At 36.7% G+C, this 18,683-nt stretch overlaps 4 protein-coding genes across 4 annotated transcripts; 2 read left to right on the top strand and 2 right to left on the bottom strand.

Moving 5' to 3' along the window:
- The first annotated feature begins 34 nt into the window (after positions 1 to 34).
- On the top strand, positions 35 to 3,029 carry LOC143465647 (uncharacterized). The gene is made up of 7 exons (XM_076964048.1): positions 35 to 184; positions 819 to 896; positions 1,033 to 1,143; positions 1,243 to 1,397; positions 1,498 to 1,643; positions 1,782 to 1,868; positions 2,072 to 3,029. The coding sequence occupies exons 1-7, from the start codon at positions 52 to 54 to the stop codon at positions 2,553 to 2,555; spliced, it is 1,194 nt and encodes a 397-aa protein (XP_076820163.1). The 5' UTR covers positions 35 to 51; the 3' UTR covers positions 2,556 to 3,029.
- Positions 3,030 to 3,127: 98 nt separating this feature from the next.
- LOC143465649 (uncharacterized) lies at positions 3,128 to 8,004 on the bottom strand. Its single transcript, XM_076964050.1, has 5 exons — positions 5,373 to 8,004; positions 5,092 to 5,211; positions 4,261 to 4,425; positions 3,722 to 3,875; positions 3,128 to 3,620 (listed from the first exon to the last, which is right to left on the bottom strand). The coding sequence occupies exons 1-5, from the start codon at positions 5,466 to 5,468 to the stop codon at positions 3,475 to 3,477; spliced, it is 681 nt and encodes a 226-aa protein (XP_076820165.1). The 5' UTR covers positions 5,469 to 8,004; the 3' UTR covers positions 3,128 to 3,474.
- A 1,388-nt stretch (positions 8,005 to 9,392) lies between these two features.
- LOC143465650 (uncharacterized) lies at positions 9,393 to 12,947 on the bottom strand. The gene is made up of 5 exons (XM_076964052.1): positions 12,741 to 12,947; positions 12,050 to 12,195; positions 11,825 to 11,930; positions 10,466 to 10,554; positions 9,393 to 10,367 (listed from the first exon to the last, which is right to left on the bottom strand). Exons 1-5 carry the CDS (start codon positions 12,805 to 12,807, stop codon positions 10,209 to 10,211), a joined length of 567 nt encoding a protein of 188 aa, XP_076820167.1. The 5' UTR covers positions 12,808 to 12,947; the 3' UTR covers positions 9,393 to 10,208.
- Positions 12,948 to 14,058: 1,111 nt separating this feature from the next.
- Positions 14,059 to 18,495, top strand: LOC143465651 (uncharacterized). The gene is made up of 4 exons (XM_076964053.1): positions 14,059 to 15,682; positions 15,792 to 16,949; positions 17,153 to 17,253; positions 18,017 to 18,495. Exons 2-4 carry the CDS (start codon positions 16,805 to 16,807, stop codon positions 18,263 to 18,265), a joined length of 495 nt encoding a protein of 164 aa, XP_076820168.1. The 5' UTR covers positions 14,059 to 15,682; positions 15,792 to 16,804; the 3' UTR covers positions 18,266 to 18,495.
- The last annotated feature ends 188 nt before the right edge of the window (positions 18,496 to 18,683 follow it).

Genomic DNA, 18,683 nt, shown 5'->3' with positions numbered 1-18,683 from the left:
ATAAATTTCTATAGTGTCATTGTGTTCTCGAGAAACATTTCCACTACAATTATGTCTTCAAAAAGGAAGAGTTCCAAACCAATCAGAGTTTCCGAGCATGAAGGAACCCACAATTCCATCGAATGCTTGTCTCAGCCTGCACAAAATATCACAACAGGATTTTCTAATGGGATTAGTTCCGCAGGTATTGTGATGTGATAATAAAAACAGTGAGCCGTAAGTTAAACCTTCAACACTTATCTATCAAATTAGCTTCCGTAATACAAGGTCATATATGGGTACATTTTGAGAAAGTAAAAGCTTTTTAGCGTCTCGCACAGAGAAATTTTTCTCACCGAAATGTCAACCTAATCTTACAGTTAAAACTTATCTTAATATAATATATTAATATAAAATAATAACATATCTTAAAGTCACGATATACTAACCTCAATGTAGCCCTGATCCATCATTTGAAGCAGTGGCTCTTAAACTAAGTTTAATGAGTCAATCTTTGGATTCGACGGAGATCAGTACACACATGTTCTGTATAATTATGATGTATGTTTTCTAATTTTAACTAACGGTTTGGTGAATGTATGTACGCCACTCGTAAGGCTCAGTACCTCCGGCAAGTTTAACCACTGCCCTGGTCTCACTCAAATATTAACTGGATCGTTAATAATGAAGTTCTACTTGCTGCTTGTTGTCTAAGCCAGATCCCTATCTCAAACAATGCAATCTGCCTTTGATATATTCACTTAGTTTTAAAAAGTAACTGCTTCTTAGTTTTTAGTGCTAGGCTTACTGACTTAAAACCTGATTTTTAACTATTGCAGGCTCTGTGGGCACCACATTTCAACCTCTGATTTCAAACCAGTCCATGAATGGATTCTATGTTGAACCGGAGCAAATTGGTAACATACTCATTAAACATTTAGACCACATTTAAAGAAAAAAATTTTATGACATTTTGACAGTATTGTGTCCGATTAGTCTATGACGTATGTTGATATAATTTTAATGACTTGCTTACATTTAATTATTATTTAGGGTCTTTCACACCCCGACGATTTTCAAATCCAGTTGGTGATGATAGTTCATTTAATCAAGTGGGAATGGCAACCCAGAACACTTACAGCATGGACTCGCAGTGGCTTGAGAGTCTGTTTTTATTTTGTCACCATTAATGTTACTTTTTAAAAAACGTACAATTTGAAAATTGGAAAACCAACATGTCTTTAAATTTAAATTAACATGCAGACAATAAACAACTGCAGAAGGCACATCATTCAGCAGTGCCAAGCCCCCACTTATACGATGGCAAACAGCATTCACCAAGAGTAGGCAACTCTGGTACACAGCCAACAGCCAGAAAATCGAGCAAGACAAAGTATAAGTTTCAGCGCAATTCAAATGTATGTGTTTTGAAATTTTCAAATATGAATTCCAAGTGCTGAGTAGCCGCCAACAAATAACTTATTCTAGTTCTGATTTGATCATCAGATACTTTACTAGATTGATGTGAAGTACAAATGCGATGTTTGTCTTTACTGTACCAACCGAAGTGACCACTACAAACGTCATTTGATAACGCATTCTGAGGAAAAGCCTTTAAAATGTTCCAGATGTGGTTATGGAACTGGCAGATCAGACCATTTTAGGTGTGGGCTTCAATTAAGGATAAATATCAGATTTTGTTTAGAGCTTGTTGACAATTTGCAACAGCTTCAGTTATTGCCGTTTTGTTTTTCGTGTAATGTTAGAGCTTATGATAATGTCATAACTATGTACTTCCTCAGGAGACATTTAGCAAGACATGGATTTAGCCCACAAGAAATTTTGCAACATTGTGAGATGAATGGCTTAAAATCAGCCCCTCATCAAGGGTATCTTTGGTTACAGTTTCCACTTTACTTAATAACTGAACATAACTAAGTCTTATCTACGACTTAAGCTACCCTTGTCTAAGTAAACTGCTAATTTGTGCTATTTACTTCAAAATCGATGTGGTTTTTGTTTAGTTGTGTTAATAAATTCCTCTGGTTCTTGCAGGCAATATATTTTGATTTTTATGTGTGTTATATTACAGAAAACATTTCTTGAAAGCAACCAGTACCAATGGCTCGGTGGTAGGCGGTTCACAAAATGATCAGCCACGCACCTATATAGTCGGTGATATACGCAACGCCGAATCTTCTGTCGTAGCCGACAAAAAATTCCAGTGCGAGTTGTGTGGGTATTCTACGGACCGGAGCAGCCATTACAACCGGCATGTGAAGACCCATACCGACAAAAAGCCTTTCCATTGTACAGCCTGTGGCAAGACGTTTAAACTTGACACCTATTTAAAAAAGCATCGCTGTACCGTAGAAGTAGAAACGATGCCGTTAGCTTTGTCCCCCACAAACGATGAGTGTGTAACTGCCCAACTAACCTTTTCGGCTCCAAGTACCTTCAGCGGTGTAGGAAATGAAGATTTTACTGCTGCATGTGCTGCCTGCGGTGTTTGGTTTCATAATCAAAATGACCTGTCGTCACATATCTGCCCACACATGCGGACCTACTTGTTATAAGCTCGGTCACGTTGTCATTGGTTTATGGGCAGCTCTTAGACTTGTATATTGGTGCACACAGGTGCTTGTCGGTGTATTTGTCTGGACATTTTTTGGTGAATGAAAGAAAATGTTTGCAAACTGAAGCATTATACATCCACCATATGTTACACATTAGGTTATTTTTTCTTTCGTTTGTTAACTTTTAACGTTACGTTTTTAGTTCTTTTCGTTTGTTAACGTTCTTTAACTTAAAAGTTTTGAGTTGGAGTTTACTTTTTTTGGTTTATTTATGTTTATTCAAATTACCTTGCTCTTAGTTTATAAGCGTACAAGTATCGTTCCCAATCCGGAATTAAGAAAAAGTTAAAGTGACGTGATATAGATACCTACTATACCTTTGCCCAGGTTGCAAATGTAGCCTATATCACCATATAGCCATATATCTCTTTTTTGATAATAAAAATAGCAACCCTTTTTTTCAATTTGTAGGCAATGATTTGCAGTTAACGTGTTTCCATGATCTTTAAAAATAAGACAGTACCATTCTATGCAGTTTTTAAGAATAGTTATTTTACACGTAAATAAACCAATTCTCAAGCCAAGAAAGTTGTATTTTATGCACCTTTCGGCTATCAGTGTCAGTTGTACAACGGTAAATGGTATGAACATCTGACACGCATTTCAATTAATAACTATCGCAACTCCATCGGCAAAAAATTTAGATTTGAGGTAAAGTGCTGGTTTTTAGAGCCAGAAAGTGGCGGAAGTTTGCAAAATTTGCATTGTTTGTAACTTCAAATAAAAATAAAACCAAAACTCAGAAAATAGTTTTGTCTTTTTTATGCAATAAAACAAGTTTCTTTACGAGGAATCCAACTTAGGGAATGTGGACAAAGGTTGACAGAAACATTTCCTTCTGGAAGCCCGATTTTGAAGGTTAGTCCTGCCTCTTCAGCAGATTCTCTCTTACATGATGTGTCTTTCTATAGTACAGCAAGCATGCCGTCGCAGCTAGTAGTTTTATTACTACAACAGCTATAGCAGCGCCATCTCCAAAGTCTGTGGTTCCACTTAGTAAAGAAACTAGAAATATAAAACAGTAATCATAAGCAAGTGTCGTGTAATTTGCAGTATAATGAGAAGGGTATAATAACCTAAGACAAAACACATCCTCCTTTACCCACCTATGACATCCATTAAAAAGTAAAACGCTTCGACAATCAATGCGATTCGAACTGCTCTCCTGTTATCTTTGTGTATGACAGCAACGGCAACAAAAAGAAATGTTAAAGCCAAATACGCAACACCACACATTCGTATTGGAACTTGACAATGTTGCTGAAAATAAAAACTTTGTAGCTTAGCTGCTGGGAATCTTTGTTTATTTACTATAAAAAGTAAAAACTCAATTCACATTTCGTGTCCTGAAAAAAATTTGGTTGCCTAATGTTTATAAAACGCACACAACTGACATCTCAGCCCATGAGGAAAATAAAAAGCGAAAGACTGGATCCAAAATTAAATACAACTACGTATAGCTGACACGCAAAACATGTATTGTTCAATTAAAAATTCATCATTTCTTTGTAGATCTGATGGCATTTGTATTTAAAATAGAAGCTTTGACGCGCTAAACCTGTTAATTTTTTCGTTCTTCTGTTCCTTACACGATTAATTTGAAATGAAATTTCTGTGTTCCTTTACTTTTTAAAGGAAATCTTACCGCGTCACAGTCAACGTCGCCCAGAGTCGCTCCTTGTGAATCATGACCGGATTCACGTGAAGAGGATTCCTCTTCATCGTCTTCAATCATGTTTAACAAACGTCTGTAGTCAAATGTCATCGCTGAACCCATGAGGAAATTGAAGTGTGGGTATAAAATGTACATCTGGGTTTCAAACAATAAAATGCTAGTATATTTTTGACAAACATATCACAAAAATGCAATATAATCGACAAAAACTTTAAAATACAATCATGGTCAATTGTGAGTCTATTTTTTAACCAGCAAAAGAAAATTTGGTGAAAAAAGTTACAATGTTCCCTATCTTTATAACGATCGAAGCAATCTGTTTCGAGTTTGACACAGGTCCCTGTTTTAACGCCAGCGTTGTAATAATTCAAACTTTGTAATAAAAATCCTGATAACCCTTTCAGGTTTGTTCAGAATACTTACGCCCTAACTAACCCAAATTTCAAAAATTATCCAATAAAGTCGGAATTATTACTGCAATATCTTGTGCAATCGAACTATTCCGGGGTGTAGTTAACCTATTATACACAGCATATACGGGTTCACATTGGACATTGGAGCAAGGACGCTTTCGAAAAAATGTCTTTAATTGCACATTATTATTTCTGACTATCGCACCTTGTGCCAAGTGACGAGAAATAGGTTATGCTTGCTATACATCCACTATCGCTATAGATATAATCCAAACGTAAGCTCAGTTTACTTAACCATTAACCCGGCACATATATCACGTCGTTGGTGTTGTGTGTAAATACCGTTATCTTAATGTAAGACGAGTATTACGGTTATTACATAACTTACAAGTCCAAGACTACCAAAATAGAAACAAGTGATCCATTGAATGACACGCAAGCCAAATGGATAGTTGCTATCTTGTATTACGACGTGCTCCAGATGGTCATCGCCAAGAAGTTGGCTTATCTGAAATACCAACAACATGTTAACGATTTTAAAATCAATGAAAAGTCTACATGTATGCTTAGAGGGCTTGTATGTCTTCAGGAGAGTTTTTATGGTACTTTATGGACACATTGCTGAAGTAGCATCAACAAAATGACATCGTAAACACGAAAAAGTTTCACCTTGGATCGTGGGATTTTTCCGTCTGAATTTTCACCAACACCTAAAACCTTGCGGTGTTTGAGTCGGCTTTGAACACTGTGCAGCACGTTTGCCATATCGATATATCGATAATACGTTAAATGTAAGCTTAACTTGGAAATTTAGTCTGCAGAGACTAACATGATACAAACATTCGTTTCACAAGGGTTTTATTAATGTTCTGGCTGTTTGTGTATACAACAATCTATCACTGTCAAAAGCCTGGGGCGTCTTACTTATAACTAACTGCCTGTTCGATGTGAATCTCTGAACTTGAGCGACCAGGAAAGAACTTCAGCATGCAATATACGCCGACCGAATCAAATAATATGCAAAAATATGGACTTGTTTACGGGCAGGGTTTCACGAACTATGACGAAACCTATTTCCGGCTTTCTCTGAGGGCGTTTGCTCTAGCCACGTTGCGCATTAACGCAAAACTGCAAGCTATTATGGTGCACCGATTCGATAAAACTGGACTAAGCATGAATAAATCAATACACGCAATGCTTTACACTGCGTTAATTGCACTGACTTGTTACTGCTGCGATAAACATATGCTCCTCACTCGTGTTTCAAAACACATTCCAAGCACTTTTTCATTCTAGCTGGACCAATTGCTTGGCAAGCTTTTTGCAAGCCTACGGTTAATGGAAGGTGGCTAGTCAACAAAACGCTTTTTCTTCTTTGGACTATTTTAATAACCGGGAAGCAATTAAACACTGCGGTACGTTCTGCAGGGCGGAACACGTCAGTGTGGAAAGTATGGTCGTGGTAGATAGATGACTCAAGTCAGTTTTAAATCTCACGCAAAGCGTATAAACAAACACGTGCACAACTACACATTTCAACATGTTACTCGCGATACACGCTAAAGCACGTTTACTCTTAGCTTGCAACTCTTCAAACACTAACAGAATACAACTTTTCTTCGGAGTTGTTTTTTGCCGCAGTTGCAGCGGTTGCTAGGCCACTACTCCAACAGCTCATTTCTATTTGCATCAAAATTTTGTATTCCCTGTGGGAAAAGATAAGACATACGTAATCTTTGTAATTTTAAAAATATAATCCAACTTCCATGGGAAATATACCAAACACTGCTTTGTATACTTATAAACTACTAGATTTAAATACCGTTTCGAGGTTTTGAAAATGTCTTGCAAAGATCGTTTTTCAAAAGAAGTCAGAATTGACTGTAATAACGCGCATAAAGAACAAATGTCATACGTACGTAGCCTTTCGAACTTAATTTCAAAATATACATTGAGCAACCAGCTTTGTTTCAAGAAAAAACTAACTGAAACTTGATCCGTATAGACCCACAGAACACTAGATAGTTCATGTCGTCTGCATTCAATACATCATCTTACATCCGTTTTCCACTGCCATAGCGTTAACATCGTGATGGCAAACTCAAACGATATGGGATTCAGGATGCGTATGTGAAAAGTCTATTTCATACTCATATGGGTTGTCGCTCTGCAGTAAATTACTTTTCTTCGGACAGTTATTCGTCAATGCAGGCAGCAAATCTGACTCATACACTGTAATTAACGTTAAGGTAAAGCCACTAATAATAAAGCGATCACACTGTAACAAAGTGTATAACAGTTTAATGCGATTCAAGTCAACTTTAGCACCTGTCCACAAAGAATTTTGATTTGAATAGGCCATTGTTTGGTAATGGTGTTGACCACACATATTCTGAAGCAGAAACTGACAGGACCATCTTTTTCTCATTTTAGGAAGGTCTGTCATGTTATCGCTGATTACTAAATCCCCTGAGATCGATCCTTAAACTTAAGTGGAATTGATTTGAACCATTATCTCACTGATAGATGTTACTGGCTCGTCAGTCAATAACAGTATCCTGAACTGATGTAAGTGAATGCCGATTTCACAATAGCCCGTAAAAACCTTTTTAAAAAAATGCAACCTGACATAGGTTTCGACCCTAATTCTCGAAAAATCGGTTCGACTGTAGCTAAACATGTTTAAAGGTTTTCCGCTCGACAGTTATACATATTTTTAAATGAGACCTTAGTACTCGAGATTACGAGTATACTTGATTGCTAATTTCCATTGACATGCATATGTCCTTTCAAAAGCTATTTCTGTATTTCTTCTACATTTGTTGGGAACTAAGCGTCTGTCGACTCAAGAGGTATGTGTGTTGTTCGATGACCCACGAGCTAAATGTAGTAGGCAGAAACAAGCAGGAAGTAATAGGTTTAAACGTTTTTGCTTAGGAGCTTTGGAGAAATTGCTGGATGTTTGGTTTACCTCTTTTGTACCACACGGTAAAGCGTATTTTAGCTCACGGTATTACGTGCCATCAACCAAATACGTGGAAGCAAATTATTTATAGAATTCACCATTATTGTACAGTTTCTTTGTCTCAATCTGTGCTGCGCATATTGTACTAGTATTACTGAATGACTCGCTACCTATTCGAAAAATGCGCTTTCAATTAGTGACTACAAACCAGCTCAAAAGAAGACAAAACCTAAAATCCAAAAACCAAGCATCTTTATTTGGACAATACTCTGCACTATTTAAGTGGTGTCATATACTATAGGCTTACAGCCTTGCTATATACCCTATATTAGTCAGCGTTCTGTACTTTTTCGCAGCTCTATAAAACCGAAATCAGTTGACGCCCGTAGCGAGAATGGAACGCAATTATAACCGTACTGGCTGTTTCTAATTGCCTTAATGGCATGTTGTCGTTTCAGGAGGCTAATCATTAAAATAAATAAACTCAGTTCGAAACACCTCTGTATTCTGCAAGTTTTAAGCTTCGTCATAATAGCCCAGCCTTACACTCTGTGCTTGTTATAAAAACGGAACATTTTTTGTGAATGCCAACGTTCAACGGCCAATAGCGTTGTTGATCGTACGCAGTGGCAGCCAGCCACGGTAAAGCTTGGCTTCTTATTCCAAGTTACTCTGCCTGTTTATTTAATCGTTTCCGATTTCGTCTCTCTTTAATCGAAGTGTCAATCTTCAACACAAACTCAGAAAAAATCTCGAATCTGAAAGAAATGCAGGCGCTATTCGAGTTATTTGAAAATAAAGTCGCATCTGGCAACTGTTTTCGCGAAAAATTAATGAACCGTGCAAGGTGCAGTGCACCATGGTCCACAGGCTATGATCGGGTCTGCTTGTAGCTTAATACTGTGAATAGTATTCGTATACCTTATGCAATGACACCTGCTGCAAGTGGATTTCGTACTTGCTGAACTATCTATTACGACCTGGAATTTTCATTGAAAACGTTCAAATGGCACATTTTAATGTTAAGCGATAGGCCTAAACTAAACCAAACCAACAAATTTGCGTAGCCTATTAAAGCAAAGCGCATGAAACTTTTGTCTTGTTCACTTAAAGTGAAAGTACCACCCTCAACTTTTGTTTTGTTTAGTTCAAGTTTAGTTTTGTTATATAATATGTCATATGTACGGAATTTGTTGTTTCCACATTTGTTACCTGAACAGTCAAACACAGCTTGGAATAGAAACATCGAAGTTTTGATCCGGCGAACATCTATTTGACGTGAGAAACCGAAAGGGACTTCCCTGCAAGAACAGAAAAGGTCGTTTCGTTGTTATTGCGTGAAAGACATTTCGTACGTTCTTTATGCAGAAAAATTGTTAATAATCAAAGAGCAAAACATTTCATGTTGCTGCATGTCAAATGCATGAATTTTGAAGAAAACCGTACGTCCAGTAGTGACTTTAGGGTGAGGCGAGCTTGGTCGTCAATGCAATGAAGAAATGCACAAACCAAGTCTCAGGCAGTTTGTTTTTTGAAAGAAAAGTGAAATTTTATGCATTTTAGACCAGGTAAATTTAAACATTTCCGGGGAACTATGCATCCGGAACCCCATAGGGTACACTGCTACGTCTCTCGCTATTTTGAGCCCCCCAAACTTAAGTCACACCATACCTCGTCCTCCCACCTCCCCACCTGTAAGGCCGCCACTGCGCACGTGGATATAGTTACTGTACATCACATATTTCTTATTAAGACCAACTTATTTCAATGATGTACTAGCAATAACTGAACAAAATTCTATGCTTTGGTTAATGACCAAGCTTGTTGATTTGGTCCAAACTTTGGCAAAGTGCAATATGCGGAGACATAACACCGCGGTTGGTAAGAAAATGGTGCTGGGTAGCAAATACAATCAGCAACCATTGGGAAAATAAATTGACCGTTACACAGCAGTCCAAGGTAGAGGTTGATGACAGCAACACAAGGCGTGTCAAGCGCAATAAATATAGTACTACGTGTACTGCATATACAAGTGAAAGATTTCACAAAAAACTGGTACATCCTCTATAATAACGTCAGGTTTTGAATTAATTATTGGACCAATTGCATCAATTGTACGGCTATTACGGGTTATTTAGTGAGTTCAAAACAAATACAAATATTCAAGGGTTCTGTTCATATGTGTATGACGTAGGGATGCTTTTGACTTTGAAATACAAATCTGTTGTGGTATTAATTATAGCGCATCATAATGTATTTTAAGCGGACCAGTAAAAGTAAAAAAAATCGTCAAAGACATTGCGATAGAAAACAAAAAACAACGGTTATTTCTGCATTCTGTTTTGCTACAAATATTGCAATGTTTCGGCGGACGATATTGAAACGAGATCACCGTTTGAAACCTATTGCGTAGGCCGTAGATGGACGGAGATGTGCTTGTGCCGTTTTTCGAATAAATGTTGTTACTCGTGACGTGTTATAAGGACGATCTATAATTCTATATCAGTCCTGGAACGAGTTTCGCGGATTTTCCCAGTTCGTCAAGTCGGTTGAACTCCGCCTTCAATATCGGTTATAGGTTGTTTATTTTCGATTTCTTTCGTTTCCTCCCTCCCTCCTGTCACATCATCGATCTTGTTCTCAGTCTCCAGGTTCTCTTCCGGAAGCTGAAATCGAAGCGCTTCTCCAATTCCTTCCATCTATAAGGAGATACAATATTTTAACAAACTTTTCCCTCCATGATGATTAACTTCAAATAGATGATGACTTTGGCAATAATTTACAAAATGTCGCTTACTTGAGATTTGTATTGATTGTAGTGCTTTGTTATGTTCAACAGTTTCAAGTGCAAATGTTCCTTTTCAATTCGCAACTTTTCGTTTTGTTCTGCACAGAAAGCAACAGCAAGTATTATGTGACACAAAAATTTAACCTGCCTCACATCATTACTTTTGGAGAGGCTCCATAAATTATTCTCAACGCCGGTATAATCTAAATTCTGTAATACGAATACTAACTAAAAATTTTTGACAAATTTTTTGTGTATACTATGTGGTTAAAACTAATTCAAATCTGCAAAATAATCTAAAAATATTGGAACTGTCAACAAGTTAAGTCTTATTTTTAAAATGCTTTCTTCTGTGGTGGGATTATTCGGTTTGAAATATTACGTGATCCCAAAAACTTCGACCCAACACGTAAAGACCGGACAATTTATACGCACAAGAAGGTCGACATTGAGAAAAAGGATTGGTGGAATTACAGCAACCAATACAACCATACAATACAGTTATATATGTTTCATATCAACTGTAATAGTAAGTTGGTTCACATTTCGCGTGGAGCTTAAGAAATCAAAAGAATGAAGAAAAAACCACTGATATATACAGACAGTAATATTTGCTCGTTCCGTTAAATTACTTGAGTCTCAAATATCTACGGCCAATCACATAGTGGGGGTAGCTTACTTTTTACCAAAAATAGACAATAATGGTTATCTCAAAATGACTTGAATACATCGCTGTGCGCCAAATAGAATGCTTCCATATTTCGTTTTGGACATTAAACAAGGTCACGCCTTGATCAAACAGACCGCCTTCATATTAAACAATGATCAGTCACCAAAACAATGAAAACGAATTCCTGAGCAAGCGCTCATTGGTGATTGTAATCTCGTCTGTTATTTTCTACCTACAAGATTTTTTGGTAGTCAGGCTTATGCGCATGGATGAAGCTTTCATGTCAGGGTGGAAAATGTTTTCGTCTCATAATAACAACTTCATTTCTTTGCACTTCACAAACGTCTTATAGTTCCCAGTCTATCGCAATGCAACAAGGTGACAACGGGTGCAACGATCAATGACATGCAGTTTACTATTGCCCAATTTGCAATTAAATTTTTTGAATTTTAATGCTCTTGTAAATTTTTACAATGGTCAGGTGGTTACGCACCACATAAACGTTTATAAACAAATAAACGCAAATTAAATTATATGAAAATTCAATTATGAATGTATTTGAGATGGATTTATGGAAATAGAAATTAAATTTGTACCAAACAATCTTGTGGTTTAAATACTTCTCTTATTTCAAACTTATATAAACACGCTCAAGCGAAAAATGACGTGCTTTGCACAGTCTTAAGTATATAACTTGCCTTTCAACAAATCCATAGCGGTGTTATGAGCTCTATCGGCTTCCGCTATTTCATTATGGTGCTGGTCCTCTTGTTCATTTAGTTCCTTCGTTTGGTGATTCTCAAACTAAGCAGCAAAACAACACAACTGCTGTATTTGGAATATTTTGCGGCGACCAAGTTCGATGCAACATCAAACGACGTTCGCGCAAATTAACAATTGATATTTTCTGAGAAATATCAAACCTCTTTGGTTTGTTTTTCCCATTTCTGTTTAAAAAACTCCTCGTTTTCGACAATCTGTCGTTTGCATTCTTCACGGATTTGTTCAATTCGGATCTGCGTGTTCCTCTCGGTCACTTTCACACCTTCTTCTTCAATTTTTAATACCCCTGAAATACAAAAGTATTAAATAATCCAATGCAATTTGTATATTTAAGTTTGTTCTTTTGCATTATTTTAAATAGCCTTATACTGGGCCAAAACGCAGACAAGAATATAGATTATTACACGTTTTAAACCAACAAAAAGTGCTTTTCAGATGAGTTTCTGCAGATTTTTACAGGAGAAGTCGGGATGTCGTTTTTTCGACTGGGAAAGTTGTTTTAAGGAGGCGAAGCAGAAGTAATGAAGTTATAAGCCTGCCCAAATTATATACATATCTGTATGATGTATCACCACTTTGGCAGCAATTCAAACAAAGCTATTCAAATTTATGACAGAGTTGAACCAATCCGAGTAATTTTTTTGCATTTGGATATCATCCCGTGTACAATGCGCGTGGAACCGAGAAATGCAAATGAAATGTAAATTTCATGAAGTACAACAAAAGTTTCGCAAAAGTACAATAACCTTCAGAGAGGTGCAAAGCTGTATCGCAAGTTATTATAAACAATTTTAAGCATGGCAGCATCCCTCGAACCATTTATTTACTTACAATTAATTATTGTGCCTAGGGTAGCAATAGACAGTAAGACAATGACCAGTATCTTCAGAAAGGACATGGCGTGTCCTTCAGGAATCTTTTAGAAGCTACCATAGGAACAAATGTCGCACTTGCAACGCTTCATAATAATGTAACAAGCGCACCAAAGAGATTCTTATAACTTAATTCCAACTCCTGCAAAATTTTAGCCACATTAAGGAAACCTATACAACTTTGGCAATTACTAGTATCACAGAATGAATGCTGTTGGCAGCAAGCATTGATTGCGATCACATTCACATAAATAATATAAGAACGCATGATAAAACCTGGAAGCGTGCGACCTAGCCTAGCACAATACATACTATCTGACGTTCAGTACAACGAAAAGTGCTTCTACACAAGTGCACTGAATGCTACATCGGATAGACGGTATAAACTAAACAACCAATTTATTTAACGCTTTATGTTCCCAAAAAGCTGTCGATATAATATGAGATATAAACTAATACAGTTGTGTAGAATACAGTAACAAAGTTGTGTAGATATCCTGTCAGATTACGACAATGAAAATACTGTCTGAAATGACTTCAGTTCCGGTTAGCTCGGTTGAAAAGCCTCAATCTCTCTTGTATAAGCTATTGTATGAAAGTTGTTAAATTAAATATAATCATTAGTGAAAGTGCAAGCTATTTTTGTAGCTGCAACGTTTGACTTGAAGTGATCATTTGGACATGGACCCGGCCTATGTAAATATTTGCTGGATCGAATTACTGTTTGTATTCTAGGGCTATACTCAAAGAGCGCAAATTTTCACGCAGACCTACCAGTAAAGAGCCTGTGAAAGCTTGGCAGTACAGTGTTCTGATGCCAAATCAATACTCAAAAGTACGCAACCAAAACTGCACCAAAACATGTAATACAGGCAGTTTATAATTGTTAACAGGTTTTAGTACTGAAGTAAGAACGAGGTAAGCCTACTTCTACTGCTTCAGCTAACCACTGCACTTGTACATGGAAAAACATAAGCGATGTTAACCTCGAGAATGAAGTAAGCAAAAATCAATTCTAGCACACCCGTTTAAAAAAAATATAAGGGTTAAACGAAATGTACTGCTTTATAACTAATAAAACATGTCTAAACTTGCAAAGGTACAGGCAATCGTACGCTTTGTGCGTAAACATCAACCTCGCACTTTTTTTTGCCTGGGGCTGCTGTCGCTGTGAAACGCGACTAACCGCTTTGTCAACTAAGTTGCCTGGGTTCTTTTTGTGTTGGTCATCGCGTATGTGCGTGCGTGTCAGCTGTTGGTGTGTAAACGCATAATCGACCGGCAACAGCTCTTACTTCGCTGCATGCGCGATAAATCATGAAAAGTGTTTTGAGAGTGAAATTTTTTGCGTATTGCTTTTTCTGAAACGAAACCCCTGCTACGGATTTATATCAAATGTCCTGAGAACACTGTTGCTAATACAGACAGACTGAAATATAGACTTAAAACGGTCTAGAGTAATTAAATAATTGTACGATGAAGAGAGCTTATCGTGGTATGTGTACACAGCAAATTGTCGTTACTCGACGTTTTTGTATTAGGTCTTCGGGTTGTTTCAGCACCATTATATCTTTTAATATTGCAGATTCTTGCCAAGGTAGGTGGCGAAGTAATTCTGTGACTCGCTTGAGAAAATCAATACTTATTAAATTCGAGAACTTCGCAAAATGATCCTAATCGAAGATAAATGGACATTTGTTTTATTAGTATTATCAAACTTGTTCGCATCTCTTTACTTTGAAAGGGCGATCAGAAGAGTCAGAAGTCAGAAACGAAGTGGTGAATACTGTACAACGGTTAAACGCCGCAGTGTTAGTTGATTACAGTTGCAAATATGCACATCGGTTGATTTTATGAAGACTTCAACAACTCACTGAGTATAATAGAAACGAGTTAGTTGCTGAGACAGCTACAGGTGAAGTAAAACTAAGTAATCTATTATTGTCAAATTGCAGGTTTCCATGTTGCTTGAGGCAAGAGTTCTCGTCCAGAAAAATAAATAGCGTGGAATGGAAAACAATTATACTGTTTGAATAAGCGATGGAGAAACGTATAATGGGCTAACATCAGATAATGTGAAGCATATGCGCTCCTTTTCTACATTCGTTTGTCCAAATGTATAGAAGTACCTTTTTTGTCGGTGTTGTATAGCAGTTTGATCGTTGTCAGTAGCTTCATCAAACACGCTTTTCGGGAAAAACTGCTACAGTATACCTAGATTTAATTAGTCACCTCAGTTTGTCACTGATGGACTGATGATGGACAGCAGAACATTTAGAGCAAAATTCCAATCTTAAAATCAATATGTTTGCATAAAAAGTGTACGGCCTTTTAGACTCAAAAAAGTTTGCTGGAGTCTCCAATCCGTCATCTATAAATTTTTGTACACACTTGTCAAATATTATGATTATGAAACAGTTTCAGAAACGAGGGCCAACGATGCCGAAACTTTTGTAGCAGACAGTTTACACGTCTACTTGTACTTTTATTTTAAAATATTCACATTTCAATCAATCGACCATCAAATTTTGTCGTCATTGGCTGGGAGATACAAAAAATCAGACCAGGTGGGAATAGCAAGCGCTAATGGACGGGGAAAATAACAAAGCAGAAAGGCTTACAATTTTTATAACAAACTTTGGGTTGAAGCTTTTAGTAACTTGGCCTTTAGTTTTTCTACTTTGGGCATAACGTTTTTAGGGCTGTGCTATTGCTTACTGATTTTCATTCTGATGCTATTGCTTACTGATGCTCACTTACTGATTCATAGCCATTTTCATCTAAGAAAACAACGAAATTGGATTTTACTATAGATGTAAGGGTATACAAGTGGCATCTAAAATCAGCATAACTGACAGCAACCTATGCAAGTAACCAGCGAGGAAAATTTCTTAACTTTGAGTAAGGCCAATGCAAAAGTTTCTTGGCTATCTCGGTCAGGTGTCTACAGTTTCTTATACAGTAATTTCTTAAAAAGTTAATTAATGAATCATTTTATATTTTGTCACAGTGCGGAGGAGACGAAACAAGTCCTTACAGTATTTCATTGTTTCATATGAATTCGTGAAATTCCTAAAGTTTTCTTGAATTATCGCTTCCTGGATTTTATTCAGTGTTTTTTGCCCACGCCTATTTTTCGTTGTAAGTGGTCTGTGACTGTGACGCATTCGATAAGTTCCACAAACCATAACGTCGTATTGACATGTATATGTGATGTTACCAGTTTTCTGTTCCACTTCATTCGTATTAAAAAAGAAGTAAACTCGGGGTGACACAGAGACGGCATGCTGTACGTAAAAACAAGAAGCAGCTTTCAATGATTTCAGTTTTCGCTAGTTTTTATAGCTGAGGAAACAAATTTAACTGAAATGTTCTGAATTTTTTGTATAAAATATTTGTTCGGAGATTCCAGTCATTCAGCGTTTTATGGTTGCTCCTAAAGGTTTCAGCCCAAATGTTATAGTGTAGTAATATTTTCTTGATTTTTCAAAATCAAAGGTGATCTAAAAACAAGTTCACCTTAAATTAAAGAGCATAGCCTTTAAATAAATCTACCCCGCATTAAATATTTCCGTTATATTCATACTTGATCAAAGATATGCGTCATGCATGTGGAATTCATTATTGTAAACGTCATCATTGTCACCACGTATCTTATAATTAGCGCCAAATTTGCGTTTTTTATCCAAATGTTGGTGCTAATTGCTTAACTACTGAATATTATTAAAAATGTCTTTGTCCTAGTTGCATAGACCTACTTATTGAGAAATCTTCTTTGCTTTAAAGTAAACTTGATTTCGCGCTTGCCACTAACTTATTCAGGGTACCCGGGTACTTATCTTTTCTGGAAAAATCAATGCTATATAACTTTGCTATGTTCATTAGCCACTGTAATATAGATATATTGTTGTTATTGAGTTTCTTGTACATTACCTTTTGATGAAATTAACCTTTTTTATCAGTTAAGTTTTTTTGATTATGCAATAACTTGACGGTAGTTGTAAAATTGTAGTTGTACATACAATGTCATATCCTCCTGTGAAATGTCGATGTTGCAGTGGTTGCTGTTCAAGATTTTGCAAAAGCTTGGGTAAAGCGAGACGTGAAATTCCAATAGTTTTTGAGTTACTTCTTGCCGTTTCCATTCTTTGCTCATTACTGATTTTAGGTGAGCTGGTTATTAGTGAATTATGCCTACATTTTAATGTACAGCATATAAAGGCCTTATACCAATTTGTTACTACATATAAGGCCTACTGTATTATTCATAAAGTCGTGACGTTTTTTGGGTAAAATGCGTTACTAGTATTTCCATGTATGAAAACACGCAAGTATAACTAGATATTAATGCGCGTTGAAATATTCAAACAGATATAGTTTGGCTTGGACATGTGCACACATTGGAAATCGGAGAACTGGACGAACTTCACGCGAATGACTTAAACAGATTTAGGAAGCAATACGACGTGCAGGTGCGTATAGCCTACACAAACCCCCGTACACCATTTCTGTTTAAAAAAACAAAATTACAAAACTGTAAAGGCCTTGTTTCGTAAAGCTAATACACTCATAACTCTAGAATCTAAATCGAGCTAAGTTAAAGTTAGGAAGCTGTTCTCATTTATTACTTACGTTCCTGGTCGATTCAGCCCCACACTATTCAACCCAGGACGACCCAACTAGCGTCTATGGCTTGAATTGTCCTAGTTTAAATCGTCCGTGAGTTGGAATGACCGACCACAATTACTGGCACAACCTGTTGTTTGTTGTGCTGGTTTTAAAGGCGACATTTGTAAAACTGTATGCGTGTGGCTTTGTTGAAACTTTTTCAACTGTTGCAGTTGAAACTCTTTTAGTTTTTTAATCCGAAATATCTTCATACTTGCAAAAGTTGATGTAAATTGTACTGAATAATGATTGCCTTTCAAAATTTCACCGAAAAAATTGTACGTCCAAAACTATTTTTCACTGTTTCTTGTTAACCCAGCTTAACGTTTATAACATAGTAATTTAAACCTAACTTAAATCTACCATCTAATTCATACTTTATTTCTATTGAACCGAAATAACTAAAATCAAGTCTTTGCGTGTTCATTTTCCTACTCTTACACCTTCAATTTTTAAATATAGGCTGCATGAATAGCGATGAAGTAGCGGTGGCTATAGCGGTGAAATAGTTACTTTCATAATGCTTTACGGCAAAAAAGTATCCAAATGCCTTGTGCTATACTGTAGATGCATGAGATTGGTAATCAGCAGAAACAGATTGGTAGTGATTTAGAAGCCGCCCATTCCGATGAGGTCAACCGTCTCAAATTGAGTCACCAACAAGAATTGGAAAAGAAAATTTCAAATATTCAAGAACAACTTAATAGTCTGTTAGGAATGTCGAAAAATTATTGGGAAAAACACGCTGAAAAACATCGAGTCGACATTGGCTTCCAACCGCCAAAACTTCAGGACGATGCAGACAATGATGTATAGTCGCCGTATATATATGCGCTTATGTTGCTACATTACAACAAAGCAGTTCATGTTTTAACCTATATTAATTTATTGCATGTTATCAGTTTAGTTTTTAAGTTATTTTTCCTAAATTTTAGCCAATCTAATGACTTCGAATTTTGTGCAATGATCGTTTACGCTTGTTCAATAGTATGTATGTCATCTTTGGCAGCTGTGTTCGATTGACTAAATTAAACTCTTCAAATGGACAGTTTTCCTTGACTTTTTCGCTTTGGCGCAATAACATTTGAAGCCAGTTTCTTATAATTTAGTTTTAGTTTTGGAATCTATACAAAATTTGTTTCGGGACCAACGACGTACCAAGCTCAACATGATCACGTGTCGAACCCCTAATTTTGGGCTCCAGGAAAACCGATCCCGTCAATGCTGGACTACA

This window comes from Clavelina lepadiformis, chromosome 7, assembly GCF_947623445.1.
Source record: "Clavelina lepadiformis chromosome 7, kaClaLepa1.1, whole genome shotgun sequence".
Classification (NCBI taxonomy): Eukaryota; Metazoa; Chordata; class Ascidiacea; order Aplousobranchia; family Clavelinidae; genus Clavelina; species Clavelina lepadiformis.
The sequence above is the reverse complement of the archived record's forward strand: the minus strand, read 5'-3'. Positions and strand labels throughout refer to the sequence as shown.